The 17,720-nt window shown below is 41.2% G+C and overlaps 1 protein-coding gene across 3 annotated transcripts in view; it reads right to left on the bottom strand.

The window, feature by feature from the left end:
• Positions 1 to 5,593: 5,593 nt before the first annotated feature.
• Positions 5,594 to 17,720, bottom strand: part of EVC (EvC ciliary complex subunit 1) — an 80,251-nt gene continuing 68,124 nt past the window's right edge. For 2 of the 3 annotated variants that reach the window (XM_073342535.1, XM_073342534.1), the window contains 6 exons: positions 14,162 to 14,368; positions 13,208 to 13,352; positions 10,687 to 10,798; positions 9,008 to 9,134; positions 8,320 to 8,413; positions 5,594 to 6,665 (listed from right to left, as the gene is read on the bottom strand). In XM_073342535.1, the coding sequence (XP_073198636.1) occupies positions 6,589 to 6,665; positions 8,320 to 8,413; positions 9,008 to 9,134; positions 10,687 to 10,798; positions 13,208 to 13,352; positions 14,162 to 14,368 (762 nt within the window). In that variant the 3' untranslated portion in view covers positions 5,594 to 6,588. The other variant, XM_073342536.1, reaches the window with a different exon arrangement.

The raw sequence follows: 17,720 nt of genomic DNA, 5'->3' as shown, positions 1-17,720 counted from the left end.
CTCCCCTTGAGAGTACTTCAGACTGTGATCAAGTCACCTCTTAACTGTCTCCTGGAGATACTAAATAGATCAAGCTTCTTCAGTCTCTCACTAAAAGGCATGTTTTCCACATGTTAATCAGGGTTTAGATGAATACCTTCCAGTGCTTAATTTGTAATGAAAGAGGTGACGGGGCTCCTCTTTTTAAAAAAAAGTAATTTTTTTACTTTCGTAACTGACGTGGAAGCCCAGAGGTGCTGGGGCTCTGAACTGCCCAGCCTAGGGGCGCTGGGGCTCAGCCGTGGCACAAATTAAGCCCTGGTACCTTCCCCTTAAGTTTGCATCGACTATATCCTGTGACCTTGTGGTCAGCTGGCAAAGCTACTTAGCAGCATTCTGAGGACTCTTAGTACTGGGAATCATGCTAGGCAGTGCACTTAACTAAAGCAGGAGCAAAACATTTCTTGATTAGTAAATCTAAGGCCAACCCCTACTTAAAAATACTTTTTAAAGTGTAACAAATATTCAGAGGCGGGAAGGGACCTCAACAGAAGACCAGTGCGGATGCAGAAATGTTAATATGTGGATGCCAGTAAAGCATTAGATATAGTGTCACTCTGCTAGGGTTTACAGACACATAAATGGAGTGAATGGGCAATACCTGGCCAAGAGGACCCCACCCTGCAGGAGCTGCATCGCATGCTCCAAATGGAGGATCTGCTCAAAAGGGGACTCAATGTCAAGCAGGGGGAGTGGATGAGGGACTGTCTGAAGGGAGGAAGCCAATGTGCAGCTTCTGGGGACACAGCAACCCACAGAAGAAGAGCCTGGATTGAGGGTAAGACCTCCCCAGCTGGGAGGATAGGGGCCTGACCCTTTTCCCATCCTGACTCCCTGCTTACAGAGAACCACTGAGCACTGTGGAAGGAGCTAAAAATATTTGACCAATTCTGCTGCTGAGATTGATTGGGAACTCTTCCTAGGAGTGGGGGGAGTAGGCTCATGGCCCATACTGAAAACACAGAGGGGAGGTATTAAGCGACCCAGGAGAAGCTAGGCAGGTGTACTAGGAAGAAGGAACTGAGACATTCCATGCCTCTCCTCCCTTGGCCCTGGCTTTGGACCCAGTGGAGAGGCGGGAATTGGGTTCACCTACCTTTTCCGTGCCCTGCCCCACTCCATCTTGCTGGAGAACTCTGGAGCATTGGAAATGATAGATCACGGCTTGACCACTACATCTTCTGGCCTCTGAGTGAAATGCCCTACCAATTGGCAGGAAGGGCTGTTGAACCACAGCCTGTCCACTGGGTGTGGTGAAGAGATCGGAAAATTTGGAATGCAAAAAGGGTGACTTTCACTCCTGTGCACAGAGGAAACAAAAGGACTACGAGCCATTTACACCCTCAAAAAAGGACTGAAGTGGGACTTAAGTCATGTAGTGCCCTCTGCACACATGTGAATTCCACTCAAGTGGTGACAGTGGACAGTGAATTAGAGTCTATAGGTACAGGACGAGTGTCACCATCAAAGTGGGAGTGGGCATATTTACCATGGAAAAAAGGGAGAAATAACTAGGAGTAATGAGTTGAAACTGAAAGGGAAATTTTAAGTTGATTACTAGGAAAATATTTTTAAGAATGGAATTGTCCTATTAGACAAGGGAATAATTTTCTAAGGAAAGTGAGAAAATCCTTGTGTGGCAAAGACACAGATGGCATTTCTGGGGAAAAGGTGAGGGGATGGGTGAGATGGTTCTATGCTCCAGCTGTTGGAGTGGCCAGGGGAAGCCAGGCTTAAGTTAGAGCAGTGTTTCCCAAACTTGGGACGCTGCTTGTTCAGGGAAAGCCCCTGGCGGGCGGGACCGATTTGTTGACCTGCCACGTCCGCAGGTTCGGCCGATCGTGGCTCCCACTGACCGCGGTTTGCCGCTCCAGGCCAATGGGGGCTGCGGGAAGCAGCAGCCGGTATGTCCCTCGGCCCGTGCCGCTTCCCACAGCCCCCATTGGCTAGCAGTGGCAAACCGCGGCCAGTGGGAGCCACGATCGGCCGAACCTGCGGACATGGCAGGTAAACAAACTGGCCTGGCCTGCCAGGGGCTTTCCCTGAACAAGCAGCGTCCCAAGTTTGGGAAACACTGAGTTAGAGTAACCCTGAAGCTTCTCTGTCTTATGGGGGGCGGGAGCTGACATAGTCCCTGGCCAGCCCTAAAAGCCAGGGAATGAAAGGTGATGTGAAGCTACATTTGCTCTCTTTGGCCCTACCAGAGAATCTGGATCTACTTTTTATTAGAAGGAACAACTATATTTGCTGCCATAAGGGGGCACTGCTGGCTAGATTTTGAGGTCTTTTGCACATTTCCACATTCCTGAAGAAAAAATGTCATCTCCAGTCTCTCTTATTAAAATTCAGTAATTTCTGGATGAGTCACGATGGCTATAACGTGACTAGGTTTTATTGATTAAACTACATATTAATTGTGATGGGATGCTGCATCTTTCCTGTATAATTTACAATAGTGTATAAAATATATGTGCCACTTGAACCTTAAAAACTGCATTCTTGCTAGCTGCATAGCTCTGATAGCTGAGGGGGGTCAGCAGGGCCACGCTGCTCAGATATGGGCAAATATGTTCCACCAATTTAAAAACATTTGAGAAATAGGTGAGTAAAATGTATAGCCAGTAGGTTAATATGACTGTTGCAGCTCAGCAATCCATTGAAATAGCAGAGCAAAACACTGTAAGAGGTACAATTTGGAAAGACCATGCATTATTTTGATCTTGACTGACAGAATGATTAACCTATTTACAGTGGCATGTAACATGTTTAATAAAGTGCATGGTCTGGTTATTCCATTTTCAGAAATTAACTGCAAGCACTATATTCTACTTTATTACACAGATGGGCCATGTTGTGATTCGTAAAGTATGAATCTATTTTAAGTAGGTAAAAAAAGTGCTTTTAAGGAAAACTTTACAATTGATTAACTAAATACACATTTCATATGATATAAACACAGTTAAATACATTATCTAGGTACTGTACGCAGCCAACAACAATTAGCTGCTTGGAATGAAATTTTTTTAAAAAAGAGGAAAGATAATGAACTATAATAAAAAGGCATGAAGAAAACTGAAAGCTGACTTAAAGACTAGGGAATGCAAAAATGTAATAGATACCACATCTTGCTTCTGCTCCATAATAATAATATACAAATCTGAGATAGCCATGAAGAATAACATTTCTACAAAATCTTGGTGCAAATAGAAAAACAGCAATATGTAAAACACTGTTTCAAAATAAAATAAAAAATAGATCAAATCCCACTCTACTGTATTTACGGTAGACGCCTCATGTCCATTTAAATATCTTTTAGACTTTTATTGATTCTGTTACTCTAAAACAGCCATTCTACAATGTTAAGCATTAGCACACCACATCTAAACTCAATAAGCCCTTGGTGTGCCACCATTGTAATTTTAATGAGCATAACTACCACCTGGTTGCAGGCTGCATGCTACCAGCTCTGTGTGGGAAGCACTGATCAAAACCCAGACATTCAAGGTAAGAGCTTACATTGAAGCTAAGGAGAAATGCCACGGGCAATAATGGTAGCACACTTTTGTCTAACAGTAATAACTTCCACATTGTGCCGTTGCATCAACTCTTTACCTAAGTATTGTGCTAGATCCTCAGACGGTGGCATAGCTCCATTGACTTTGACTGCGTGACACACCACTTGGCGCTGGCTGAGGCTCTGGCCCTGTAACTATAAATACAGTTATCTATTCTGAACACTTCTATACTGGCCTAGCCTTTAAAAAGGCTACTGTGATGGCTCTTTTGGCGTTCAGGGGGAGAAACCAGCCATGGTGAAAGCACACCATAATTTGGTCCCTGGAAATAAAATGTACTACCCCTCTCTACACACTACAGGGTGGTATCTGGACCAGCTGGGGTTAAACATTTAGGAGTACTTGGGAGATGGCCCTTGTTAATTAGCCTTACACATCAGGAAGTATATAACCTGTTGGCCTTTGCTAGGAAAGGCCTGAGAGAGATCAGCAGAATATGCCAGAAGGCCTGTACAAGGACTATGGCCAAAAGAGCTGTGGAGGGGGGATTTAGTGATGGTTTAGACTGCTTCTTTTTTTTCTTGCTGTTTAATGGCTCAGCAAGATGCATCTGACCTGAGATGCTAGGTGGAAAGGGCTTATAAGAGCCTTAGGTTCTGCTAAATAAATACAGTACCCCAGGATAAGGAAAGGAAGGGGGGGTGGGGAAAATGTAAAAGGAAACGTTTGTCATCAGTGTCCGCTCTGTTTCTTTCAATGAGAGAGGTTGGGCTCTGCTGCCCTAATGAACAGTCATCTCACCTTGGTAATCATGGGCTTAAATACCTGTTGCTTTGAATGCTGTGTACTATTCTTGCTCAGACAGAGCCCTCTTTAGTAACAGGGCTTCACATGTCAGTTGCTTCAGTTTCTATGGGAACAAGTCACTTTGTCACAGGTTTCCCCTAGATTTAAGTTTTCATCTAGCATCTCATATTCAAACACTTGTCAGGTTTTCAATTGTTGTCTCCATCTGATTTTCAGAAGTGCTGAGTATCTGACTTCAGCTGGGGTTATGAATGTGCACTGCTTCTGCATTCTCTTTTGAAACTGTTTGTCTGGTTTTTCAGAAGAATTCAATGGGAGCTGCAGTGGACAGTAGTTTTGCAATGAGGGCCTTGCTATGTTTACTCCTCATTTTTAATGCTGTCTACTGTTAACTAATACTGCTTATTATCAGTCAATACTTACAAATGATTTTTGTTTACTTTGTAGTTTGACCTTTCAGAGCTACCATCTATCCTCTACAGGCTTCGTTTCCCATCCCCACCCTGCCAGAAAGAGGCCCCCTTTGTACCACTGCCCAACACGATGGGCTTGAATTTGCTTGAGGCTACACTCAGATCTTTATTTAACCTAAAGGCACAGATTTCTAAGAGAGACCCATTACCATACCAAGTTTTTATGCCAATCTGGAACTCTAATTCCTGGATCCTGGCTGGCCAAAGGGTCAGAATATTCTTCCTCCCCTCCATCCCCCCGCTCTAATAAGCTCTCCTTTTGGAGGCGGTGTCCCCCCTTTTCTTTTTCTTGATTTCAGCGAGCTGGGGACTTTCTGCAAATCCAGCTACTTTTCACAAAAAGGAAACCTTTCTCAGAGCTCTAGCTGGTGGACACAGCTGGCTTCCTGTTCTTTTGTACAGAACCAAATGGGAATGTTTCATGATCAGCCTAAGGAAGATGGCCACATGCTGTATCTCCATGTAGTGGAGTTGTGTTTACGCTGCTTCACAGTTGTGGAATAAGGCTTCTTAGTTTTTAATGAGGTCCTTATTTGTTCCCCAAAGATCCTGCTCAGTAAATATTTGCAGTAGTTCAGTTTGTCCAGAAAAATGCTTTGGGACTCAACATTCAGGCTGACAGACAATTCTGAGAACTGTTTTCACTACATGTTGCACCTCTCCTGCATCTCTGAATTCTTCCCTTGATCAATTTCAGTTTCATGCTGCCTCTGCAATTTGTTTCTGATTAGAAAACAAAACAAACCCAACAAAATAAAATTTCAGACCAAAATTCTCTATTTTAATAACAGAAGGGAGTTTGTTTCATTGTAATATTAGGCTTTCACTTTCTGGCTGCAACTTGACTTAGGCCTGCCAAAACATACAAGATAAATATACACTGATCTGCCCTGTGCTCTTTCCCCCTGTTACAAATGTCTTGTTTGCTGAAGGAAAGCGGGGTGCAAGAAAGCATGGTAATCATGCTATCAGGGACAAGAGCCATCTTCTAAAAGCAATCCAAGCCCAAGGTCACTCAGGGGATAAATACTCTTCCTAAAGGCTCTATAGGGTTCTTGAAAAGCAAGATATATCTGCTGGATATATTTGTAGTGCCTGTCAGAAGGATCTGTTCAATGCATCAAGCCCCAGCAACCAGTGAACCAATTTGAGCTGTCCCCCCAATAATCAGCTGGCATACTTCAGCTTTGAGCCTCTTTCTCCTTGTCTAGTTAGCACCCTAGGAGATGTTTCAAACAGTGATTATGTTGATAGCAAAAGCTGTCAGCTCTGCTCCTCCAGAAGCCAACAATCAGCACCTGCTTTTGTCCAGGAAACAGAGGCAGTGGCTATTTAGATACTAGTGGCCAGATTTTGTCTGTTGTAAATCATCGTAGTTCCACTGACTTCAATAGACCTAGGTTGAATTACACCAGCTGTGACTCTATCCCCATGTGTAAGAAATACCAAGCTTGGACAGAAACGTACAATTTCTTATTGCTATCTAAAATTAAAGTGAAAATTTAAAAAAACAGACTAGGGAGCCAAATTTAGAAGCTCTTCCTGCATTTAAAAAGGATGATGGGAAGAGTATGTTCATGCTTTAACAAGAATATTGGTCAGAAGAGGAAAGAATGTAGATACTATATTTTTTCAATCAGATCAATGTACTTTCTTAAGAAACAGATTTTTTATCAGTTATTATAAACATGCTTTTCAGTAGGCATCCATTTTAGCTTCTGACTGATACAGAAGTCTGTTCCTGGGGCATCTGGTCATTTTTCATTGAAGTCACCAGAATCCTCTTTTCCCCAGGAATGGGAGTTCTTCCTTTTTGATTTTTGGCTTTTTCCTGAAAAGGCATGGAAATGTGGGTTAAAATCACCACAGTAACTTCTTTCAATTATGATTTACCATGCAGTGAGCATGTCTTTCTTTTCACACCTGTCAAAGGCTGACATGTTTTAGAATGTGCTTTAAGACATTATGCCAGAATTAGGTAATTTTTAAGCAGATAAGTGCATTAGCAAACTAATGGAGATTGCTGTGAGCTACAACCAAAAGAATAAGGCCATTGCTTTGTAATTTTAAGGAAACGTGTAGACAAACTTTTGATGTTAATGATCCATATTTTTTGTGTGGTCTCAACCATGCCTCTAGTTTTGCATTCATAGTTAAGGACCCACAGGGACAAGCAATGGTTGCGGGGAGGATGATAGCATGGGGATGAGGTAGGGTGGGTTCAAAAGTGCCTAAATGAGTTAATTAGGAGTATTAGTGCCATTGACTCTTAATGGAACTTGTGGTCCTAACTGAAACCTCACCCTAAATATTTCACTACTGCAATTGATTAGTGGATTCAACTAGGTCCTGGATTTTCAACCTGGAGGTTGCACACTCATTTAACTGCACCTGCAGTTTTAGCTCCACAATGGATGGTAGGCACAAAACTAGATGTCATTTTAAGAAATTTGTCCATGTCAGTTTAAACAGTGAATTAATTAAGGCTGCAGTTAATTCCTGTAAGTATGCAAAGCCCCTATGATTGTACTTATTCATAGGAGTTTACTTTTTTAGGCTGCTGGTGGGGAATGAAGGAGGATTATTCCTTCCTCCCCATCCAGAGAGAGAAACCTGGGTGATTCAGTTCTGATGCTTGTTTGATTACAAATAACTTTAATCTGTGAATGGAGTCCTTCTTTATGGTCAGGTGTTTCTGAAGAGGATGCCGAAGGTGTCAAAAGTTATTCTGGTTTGAAGAATTAAGCTAGCTGAGGCCTTAAGCTGCTGGATATATCTCTGGTAAGACTCACACAAATGTGTAAAATGATATGGTAACTTTCATGAAGCAGCTCTACTTAGCAGAGTTTCTCTCTTTTCCCTGATGCATGTTCAGAGCTGAATCTTTTTATTTGGTGCCTATATCTATCTTTTACCAGATGTAACCCAGCAGGAAAGTCCACCACTCTCAGCTAGGAGTGGCAGATAACTTGGAAGCCTTTCCCACTCAGGGGGAGGTTTTCAAAGGTACTAATGGCAGTTATATCCTCAACTCCCATTGATTTTCAGTGCGAGATGGGTGCCTCGCTGCCATTTGTGCCTTTCAGAATATCCTTCCTAGTGTGGTCAGACAGGAGGATAGCCAGCAAACTAATGTCTTGGGCTTGAAAGAGCTTAGGAGAGTCCTCTGTTAGATAAATAGTTCAACCCATTTAAACAGAGGGGTCCCCAAGAGCATTTATTTTTTGAATACCTCTCTCTCTATTTTCCCACTGAGTATACACTGATCTGGGGAAGGTAAATGGGTAAAAGTGCTGGCCCGTAAATCTGAGGCCCTATATCAGCCTGGATTGGAATCTAAATTGGCTAAACATATTGCCTGTTTTCAGAGCTAATTTTATAAGAAAAGCGGGTGTGTGTATAATTTGCAAATCCCTTGCCATGCATGAAGCTTTAAAAAAAACAAAAACAAAAAACTCCAAACAAGCAAGCATCTCAACACTAACCTGATTGAATGCTCCTATTTAAAGGCTGCTTGCGCACTGTGAGGGGAACTCGGGCCAACGCAGCCAGCTCAGTGATGAAATCCTGTTCTGCTTGCTGAACACAAAGGAAGACTTATTATGATACTTTATAAAAAGAGAAGAATGCTAACAAAGTTCAAACAGTTTGATTCTAGGCCATCCTAGCCTACTCATAGGTGGATTTGGAAGTGTGAAGAGCAAGGCAGTCACCAGGGTCACATCTGTGAACCGAAGTATGTACTAGTAGTAGTAATAAGAAGGCTATGTCCTCTGCTTTTGCTCAGCAAAGAGAAAGTGATGTGGAGATGACAAAAATGTTCTCTCCATGATAGGGTGGGCATGCTCACAACTGGCTCCAGAGGGAACTTGAGGTGAGAAAAATGCACATTAAAATAAAAACTACTCATCAAATGTTGTACTCTGTGCTAATGGAATACCCTTTAGGAGGATTGGACTTAACACGTTATTTGGTCTGCTCTTGAAAAGGCTTCTGCAAACTTAGGGAGCCTGATCCACAGTCCACTAAAGTCAATGGGGCATTTCTCTGTTGACTTCAATGGGCTTTGGAAAAAGCCCTCAGAGCCCCTCAGAAGTTTTGCCACTGACTTCAACAGAAGCAGGAGCAGGTCCTCAGCTAACTATACCTGCAACTTGTTTTACCTTGATTTACCTTTAGCTGATTTTCAAGCTGTGTTTCTAGATGATGCAATATCAATATCTTCTGTTTTAAGGAGTCCACACGAACCTGCTGCTGCACATCAAAATGAGCCAAGAATTTTTGTTGTTGTAACAACATCCTGGTGAAGGAAAGCAGGCTAGTTCAAGAGGGTTTAGTGAGTTTAACCTAGGGAATAGATCTATTTTTGTGCTATTCAGAAAGTTTCTTACAGAGTGAGAAACTCTGACTACTAAAATCACCCCTTGCAGCCATAAAAAGACCATTAATTTTGCCAAAGCAATTAATTTTAACAGCTTCCATAGTCACTAAATGCAATATGATTTTTTTTTCTTTTTTGGTAGGTTTGCTCTTCCTCCAAACTGCAGGGGCATATGTTGCTTTGGATAGTCTTTTGGTAAGATTTAGGCCCTCTTTTGTAATGTTCTAAGGTTAGAGGCTGACCTAAAAAACAATGTTATATTCTGCATGGTATTTTCAAATCAGCTCTTTTGTCTTTCCCTGTATCCTCCACGTGCCAAGAGAAGTTACTTGTGGAAGCACAGCTAGAAGAGAAAAGAATTAGGAATTTCACTCTTGGCATTACACAGCTTAGTTGAGACTGAGCCAAACTTGTATTAGCAAATGTATTCTTTGCTTGGCTTGTTTTGCTAGCCAAAGATTAATATTAGTACAGTAGAACCTGAATTTCTGTAACTCTGCTGAATCTGAAATGCTTCTTTCCTCTGATCAGTTATTAGCGCTATTAATCACCCACAAGATTCCTGAGAACTATTAGTGCCTTTGATCTCCTAGAGCAGTGTTTCTCAACCTGGGGGTTGCGGGACAGGTTTAGGTGGGGCAGGGGCAGCTTCTGCCCCAGGTAGCAGGGATCAGGCCACTTCAGCCCCTACCTTTTCAAGCTTTTAGTAAGGGGGGAGGGAGGGGTCGATTGTTTTTTTTTTTTAAGCCCAAAGGGGGTCGCCAGCACAAAAAGGCTGAGAAACGCTGTCCTAGAGCATTCTCAAATACGAACGCCACCTGTACACCACCAAATTAAATGATCAAGGCCCATTTTAATGTTGAATGCTTATGGAATGTTGGCTTTTTCTAATTGCTCTTTGAGCATGGAATGAAACAACTTCCCCACTGATTTCCTTAGAACCAGGATTTGGCCTTAGAAGAAATCACAATGACAAGTGTGGTGCAAGTGTTGATTGATTAATTTCTAAAATACTACTTTGGATTAACCAAAAACTTCATTCTCCATCACTATGTACTTCTGCTTGTACTAAGGTTGATTTCATTGTTTTAACCAGATTAGACAGAATATGATGTATCTGAAAGTCTCAATCTCATATTTACTCCAAAGAACTTTTAAAAGTTTAGTAAATGGTTTAAATTTTTTTTTTTTACAAAAAACTGTTCTGATAGCAAGTGCCTTATGTGTTACTTTATGTATTGTGATTAATGAACATCAAAATGTTTAATTGTGACAGCAATTCTCTGAGCTCAGATGCACACAAATTGAGAATACACTTTCCTTTTTCTTTAAAGGCAAAACACAAACAAATGTCAAGAACAAGTTTTTGTGGTCTGTTGTTGGAAGTTATTTAATCACAGCTCAGTTCACAAAACTGAAACAACTCATGATTTAAATATCAAGAATAAGTAATATTCCCGCCTGCTCTCACCTTTGATGGACTGCTGATGACATGTTCAGGGTGCTTTGATTCACTTTTTCTTTCAATGTTTGTTCATTTTCTTCTTGTTTTTTTCTGAGTCTGTTACTTTCAGTTCTTTCTGCTAAAATAACATTTCTGTAAAATCTTTTGCTCAAAATAACAAATCTTGTGACGTTTTTACTTTGAGTTGTGACAATATATTAATTTTCTTATCAGCACAATGCAATACAATGCCAGTCTTTCCAAAGTTAGTGCTGTTTTAATGTGTAAAGTACATCTTACATACACCTAGTGTGTATACTTATGCTACTGTAATTTGTTGAAAAATTGGTCAGTCTTTTTGTAAATCACTTTTTCAGACAGGCTCGGATGCAGGTGGTAATTTTCAGGCAATTATTATTTTTATGCACTTTTTCCAGTAGACTGAAAAGAAATGTACAAGAAATTCAAGTGACAGGTCATAGAACTCAGCTCAGGTTACAATCTAGACTTCTGCTAGCCACGAGTCCTTCATACTAACAACTAGGTTGTGAAGTTTTCAAGGCATACCCATTTTGATTTCTTTTTGAGGGGGCGATGAAGAAGGCAAGAACAAGCCCGGCTAATCTCAAGGGCCTAATCCATTCTGGGTTTAACTACACTGAAGTCAAAAACAAGGAATGGATGTAGTCCCCGGTTTCTAAACTTGTTTAGTTTTATTAGTCTTATGCTTTAATGAAGAGCACAGGCACCGCTTATGCTAACCGCTGCTGCAGGCTCCTTGTTTTCCTAAGCACAGGGGAGCACTTGATGCAAGCACAAGCCCAATCCTCTCCTGAAAATAGTATGGCAGACTTCCAAGTGGATGAGATGGCAGCTGTTTCCAAGCAGTACGTCAGGCACAGTTGGACCTAGAGTAGACAGTAAGATAAGGAGAAAGCAAAACAAGAGGCAAGGAGCAAGAAGCAGCTGTCACAGGGCAGCATCTGAAGAAAAGGCACCAATTTGAAGTTTCTCAGAGAGGTTATGGTTAATGACCGGTGGCAAGAGTTAAAAGATAGATGAAAGTGCTATAGAACTCTGTCTCCTAACGTAATAAAAACAAGAATCACAAAAGAGAAGAAGTGGTTCATAGCTATTAGAAACCTAAGATGGATAGCAGTAAAAGCACATGGGTCTTAACTATTCTTTCACTCTAGTAATTCATGATTGCTTTTTGTTTGATTTGTGATTCTTCACTGGGTGTGTCTTGGGCCACACAGGTCTAGACAGTATTATCGAGGGCCTGATACACTCCTGTTTTTATTACCAACATAAATAAATTTCTGCTCTATCATGCTAGTAGGTTTATACTCAAGTAGTGCAATGACAGTATTTTTCCCCCTAACTGCATCTTCAATCAAAGAGCAAAACCACATTCTTAGCAGCTGCTTATAAATTTAAATCTCACACAGCTTGTAAGCAGTAATACTCATGTGCTGAACCATTAATATTACCCAAACAGACAACAAAATGAGTAACTGCCATAACTCTCACTCCATATTTTGTCACTCCGTCATGAGTGATATTCAAAGCCCTGCTTAAGCAAACCGTTTAGACATATGTTTAAATACATCCCTATTAGGAAAATACTTTGGCACATGCTTAACTGTAGCCAGCTGCTTAGACCCATCAAAGACACTGGGATTTAAGCAGGTTTTTAAGTTCAGAGCTGACTAGGGATGCACTACTGAATCAGGGCCAAAGCCTTCAAGAGTTGAGGACACTCGCTCAGCATCTTTCAGGATCAGACCCTGAATGACACATACCGGGACCCTTTACTGCATGGCTCCTGTTCAACAATGCAGGCTCTAAAATGCATTGGAGTTCCTACCCCTTATATCGCATGCTTCAGCACAGAAAACTGAATGGGAGGTGGTGGTCATTGTCTGGTATAGCCACGGTCTTAGTTCGGTGAACTGGTAACATTTTGGAAACCAAAGCCTATCATTATTATACTTCCAGCACTTTGTATTGTTTTTGAAGGTGCAAGCAAATCTACAAATTCAATTTACTTTGTGATGTACTGTTACATTCTGTAATGTTTAAAGATATCTTTATATGCTGTGACAGGGTGCTAAGAGCAGCACCCTGATCACTGACAATGCTGCAGCCTAGCTGAGGGCAGGCCCAGCTGAGGGCAATTAGATACTTTCTGGTAGGGGATTGTGATCACCTGGGTGGCAATCACCTGGGTTAACAAGGTAATTGGGGGGTGGGAAGGGAGAATATAAGGAGAGGAAACAGGAAGCAAAGGTGGCTGAGAAGGAAGCTCAGGTGGGCTGCAGGGGAAGCTGGTCCTTGCCACAAACCAATGTTGCATAGTTTTCTTATGTAAGAAGGCACACCTTGGCAAAAGATATACATTTGTGACTGCAGAACCACCTGAACTGGCCAGGCAGTGAGGTTTACCAGGTAGCAAAGAAGGGGGCCTGTCACATACTGCATACACGTTAATGGCATTTGTCAACAGTAAAGCTTAACACCCCATAATTACTGCTATTCTTCATACCCTGAAGGGATTTCAGTTGTTGAAGTTTTCTGTCTTCATGCCCGTCCATGATTTTTTCTAATTGCTGGTAGTAGCTTTGCACCAGTCTATTGACACCATTGCTGGTCACATATACACTCTCTACAGCTGCTTCTCTCAGTCTCTCCTGCAATACACAGTACAAGTAGCTATGAATTTATTAAGGGAAGAACTAAACTGTCTGTCTGCGTCAGAAGCAAAAATAGAAGACTTGCAGAAACTTCATTTTCTAAGTGTGAGTGTGTATGTGTGCAAGTGCATGTCTGTGAATTTAGTACTTGTGAAATGTGCCAGATTGATGGTCTGGAAAATAGAGCCCTCTGTTTATCCACAGAACAGTACAATATGAACAGTGACAGTGCAAATTTCCCTACTAATATGCCTCAATCTGCATCTGGAGGGGACCCCTTCTATGAAGGAGGGGTTCAGTCTCCATAACCCATTCCACACTAGACTGCTCTTGAGCTACAATGCGCACACAGCTCTCCCATTTTTCACCATACAGTAAATTAAGCAGCTTCTCCTCTTATCTCTGTCAATCTTGCTATATACTTTAATATGGATCAACCAATTTTCATCTTGACTGACTTGGCAATCATTCTGTTTAATTCATAGTATTTATTAACCTTAAACTCCTTGTAAATGGGTAGTGTTGGGTAGTAAATGGTCCCAATATGCTCCTAACCATACTAAAGCTGTCTTGGAGAGAGCTCTCAACTCTCTTCTACTCCTGAATTGGGCCTAAGACCTGGTCTGGCTGCCAGGATGAGTCAGCAGAAGAGCTCTGCATCTCTATACAGCATTTGTAAGATCATATAACAGGTTGTAGTTCTTCCGCTTGTGATGCTTTCTTATGCTGGATAATAAATTACTCTAGTGTCCCTCCATTTTATCGGACAAAGTATTTCCCATTTCCTAAAAAGGCTGATCAAATACCTTGAAGTCCTCTCCGTCCTCGGAGCTTTGATTAGCAGCTTCTTGCCGGGCATGCTGGAGCAAGGCCTGCCCAGTCACTTGTTCCATGTGCTGCTGTACAAGCTGAAGAGCTTCTTGAATTTCTGCAACTAACTGCTGATGAAATTCCAAACGTGTTTGTTGAGTTTCCTCCTCCAGCTTCTCCTCTTCTTCCAGAATGTGAGATTCCTAGTAATCACATAAAAGCTATGAGAGCTACATACCTTTAATGCCAAATAACAGGACATTAGACTCTTGATTCTTTAGAAGACAAAGACATCCTTGGGATAAGTCCATTGATCTTAATAGCTATATCGAAGTTGACCTTATTGTATATGTGGTTTTTAAAGGAAATTCCCTTCACCCCTGCAACAAGGCTGTCTTTTGACTACATCTAAATTACCTATTTCTGGCTCCCTCCAGAGATGGGTGAGTGGTTGTGTATTTAGAATGTTCATCATGTGTACTATTAGGGAGTAGTGTGCTGCCGAAGGTGTCCTCTTTCAGATGAGATTTGAAACTGAGGTCTTGACTACTTCTGGTAGCTAAGCTTTCAACAGCTAGTGTGCTAACCTCAATGACCTGGCTTTATTCCAATCTGGGTAACTACAATTGCTTACCACGGTTTCAATTGTTTTGTATTTTTTTTTCTATTTTGTCCTAAACCTTTGTTCAGTTTTGCTAGGCACTGTTAAATGGATGATTTGTTTCATCCCAGAGGCAGCTGCATTTTGAATGAAGCAATTTTTATATGGAAAGTAGGAAAACTACTTTGGGATCCTTTGCAGTGCAAGACACTAAGTAACAACTATGCTCAGGCACTCAGATAAGAGGGTGATGAGGGTAGTATATTGTAAGGTCTTAGAAGATAACAGTAATTCAAAACACCTGTTTTCTCTAGCAGAGGGTATAGGAGGAGAGAAGGGGAAAATGAGGCACATTTTAAACATAAATTCAGTAAAAGCCAGAGAGAATAAGTAAGGTAAAAATACTTTCTACAAAGGAACATGTTCCAGGCATTGCAATTATTTCTATATCCCTTGACTCGGTCTGCTATAAATATTATTTACTTAATTGATACCTATTAGCGATGGCAGAAGCTGGTCAGGTGCTGCTTGCACGCAGCAATCTAGGGATTTGCTGGATCTCAAGAAGTCCCCCCCCCCCCAAATGGGAAGCACTGAAAAGATACCACATTTTTTAAGCAAATTCTATGTGCTACCCATCTGTGAGCATACAGAAAGCTAACACATAACATGGCATAGTTCACTGCTGAGTGACCTTGGGCAAGTCACTTCACTTCTGTGCCTCAGATTTTCCACCTGTAAAATGGGGATAATGATACTGACTAGAGCTGGTTGAAAAATTTTCAGCAAAACTTTTCCATTGAAAACTGTTTTGCCAAAACTGAAAAGTTTTGTGCAAATGTGATGGTTTCAATGAAAATTTCATCAGGAAGTTTCTCAGGTCCAGGCTGGAATTTCTGAAAGTGGGGAGAGAGGAAACCAACCCACTCTGAATTGGCAGAACAGGGAACTGAACCAGGTCTCCTACATCCAACGTAAATGCTCTAACTACTAGGCTACTGGCTGGGGAGGTGTGTGGTGGGGAGTGGTTGGTCTCTGTCTCTCGTGTTTTTTGTGAAAAATTCCAGAAGCTCTAATTTTTGTTCTGCATTGGAACAAAAATTAATTTTGAAACCTTGAAACTTTTTGCAAAATTGAATTGTTTACCAGCCAGTCCTAATACTGACCTCTTCTGTAAAGCGCTTGGAGATCTGCTGATGAAAAGTGCCAAATAAGAGCAAGGTACTGTCATTATAGCAGACAGCTTCCAGGAGAAATAGTTCAGTGTTTAAAAACAGTATGTTATGTAGAGCTCAGACTATTCAGATGAGTCCCATGATTACAGCAGATTTCAAATCCTTCAGATTGAGTCCTTATGCTGTGACACATCTTGTCCTTCCAAAATATCATACTAATATGAAAAAATGACGAGTCCTTGTGGCACCTTAGAGACTAACAAATTTATTTGGCATAAGCTTTCGTGGGCTAAAACCCACTTCATCAGTGGGTTTTAGCCCACAAAAGCTTATGTCCAAATAAATTCGTTAGTCTCTATGGTGCCACAAGGACTCCTCGTTTGTTTTTGCTGATTCAGTCTAACACGGCTACACCTCTGAAACCTGACACTAATATGAGTAAGGGGATAGGATGGGATAAAACAGGAACAACACTGAAGAGAGTGTTTACGAAAACTGCATTTCAAATCAATGCTATTTAGAATTAAATGTGGACTTTCTTTCTTTCTTTTCTTTTTATTCTGAGGGTAAGCTTCCAACAAAATAAAATTAATCTGGCAGCTGCTCGAAGTAACTACATTCCTCACGCAAAGTAAAAAATGAGAGTAGAACTATAACTACCCACAGTTATTTTGGAGAGTGAGGGTGCCTATGTTAATGCTGGACTGTTTTGACACATCTTTATTTATAATTCAGGCAGAAGTTTCTGATTTCTTTCTGTCTTAAGCCAACAGGAATTTTATTTACCTGTTTTTCTTCTTTTACAAGGCACAAATGTCATCTCATCATAGTTGAACTTTGGGTTTGTGTTGCTGTTTTCCTGAATGACATTTACAGTTTTATACTAAATTAGAAGATTCATTGCCCCCATTACGCTATCTAGCAGCTCATCTAAAATGGCATATGCTCAAATTTAAATGACTTTTAAAAAAGACTGTAAAAGTAAACAATTTACAGACTCTCAGTCAGACAATCTGTTATCCCCTCGCACCCTTGCTCATGTAAGGGCTCTGGAGTCTAGTTTTGGGGGATCCCATTTAACATTCTTGGATTTTGTCTTTTTTTTGCTAGTCAGCTCCTTCCCCTTTCTCCTGTGGCAGGGGGAATTATAAGGTGCTGTTCTTGGCATTTCTTTAGAGGGCCAGTTTGTGGCTGGCCTCTACAGAGCAGTACAAGACGGGGGTGGTGAAAAGAACATGCCTCATACCCTGCACCTGATCTATCCAGAATCTTGCTGGGGAACAGAGTCTCTGCTGCTAATCAGTGTCCATGTGGGTATCAAGTGGGAGGTAGGTTAAATGAAAAAACAGGAGGAATGTGGTAAAAATGTGTTTGTTTTAACCTGAGGCAGTATTGATAATATCCAAGACTTTTACATTCAATAGGGAATATTTTGATGGACAAAGCCATACCAAATGGGTATCCAAATTATACTGGCATCTGGTTGCAGACAAAGTTGCTGACCCTCCTACTTAAAGCACAGAATGAAAGATAGAGTCAAATAATAGGCAGGCAATTGAAGAAAGACCAGGGCTGAGTTTTACAGAAGCTACTCATCTGCTACAGTTGTAGTTAGCTTCTGAAGGCACTTTCTATAGGTCATACAGCTACATTGTGTTTCATAGGAAATTCAACCTTACATATCCAGCAGTGTTGGATAGGTTGGGAACTAACCTGAGTGCCTGATGGGAACGTTGATATTTGAAATCTATATTAAGTATACATTAGAAAATAATTGAA

The sequence above is a fragment of the Lepidochelys kempii genome, chromosome 4 (assembly GCF_965140265.1).
Source record: "Lepidochelys kempii isolate rLepKem1 chromosome 4, rLepKem1.hap2, whole genome shotgun sequence".
Taxonomy (NCBI): domain Eukaryota; kingdom Metazoa; phylum Chordata; order Testudines; family Cheloniidae; genus Lepidochelys; species Lepidochelys kempii.
Note: the sequence above shows the minus strand (reverse complement) of the source record. Positions and strands in the feature narration are given on the sequence as shown.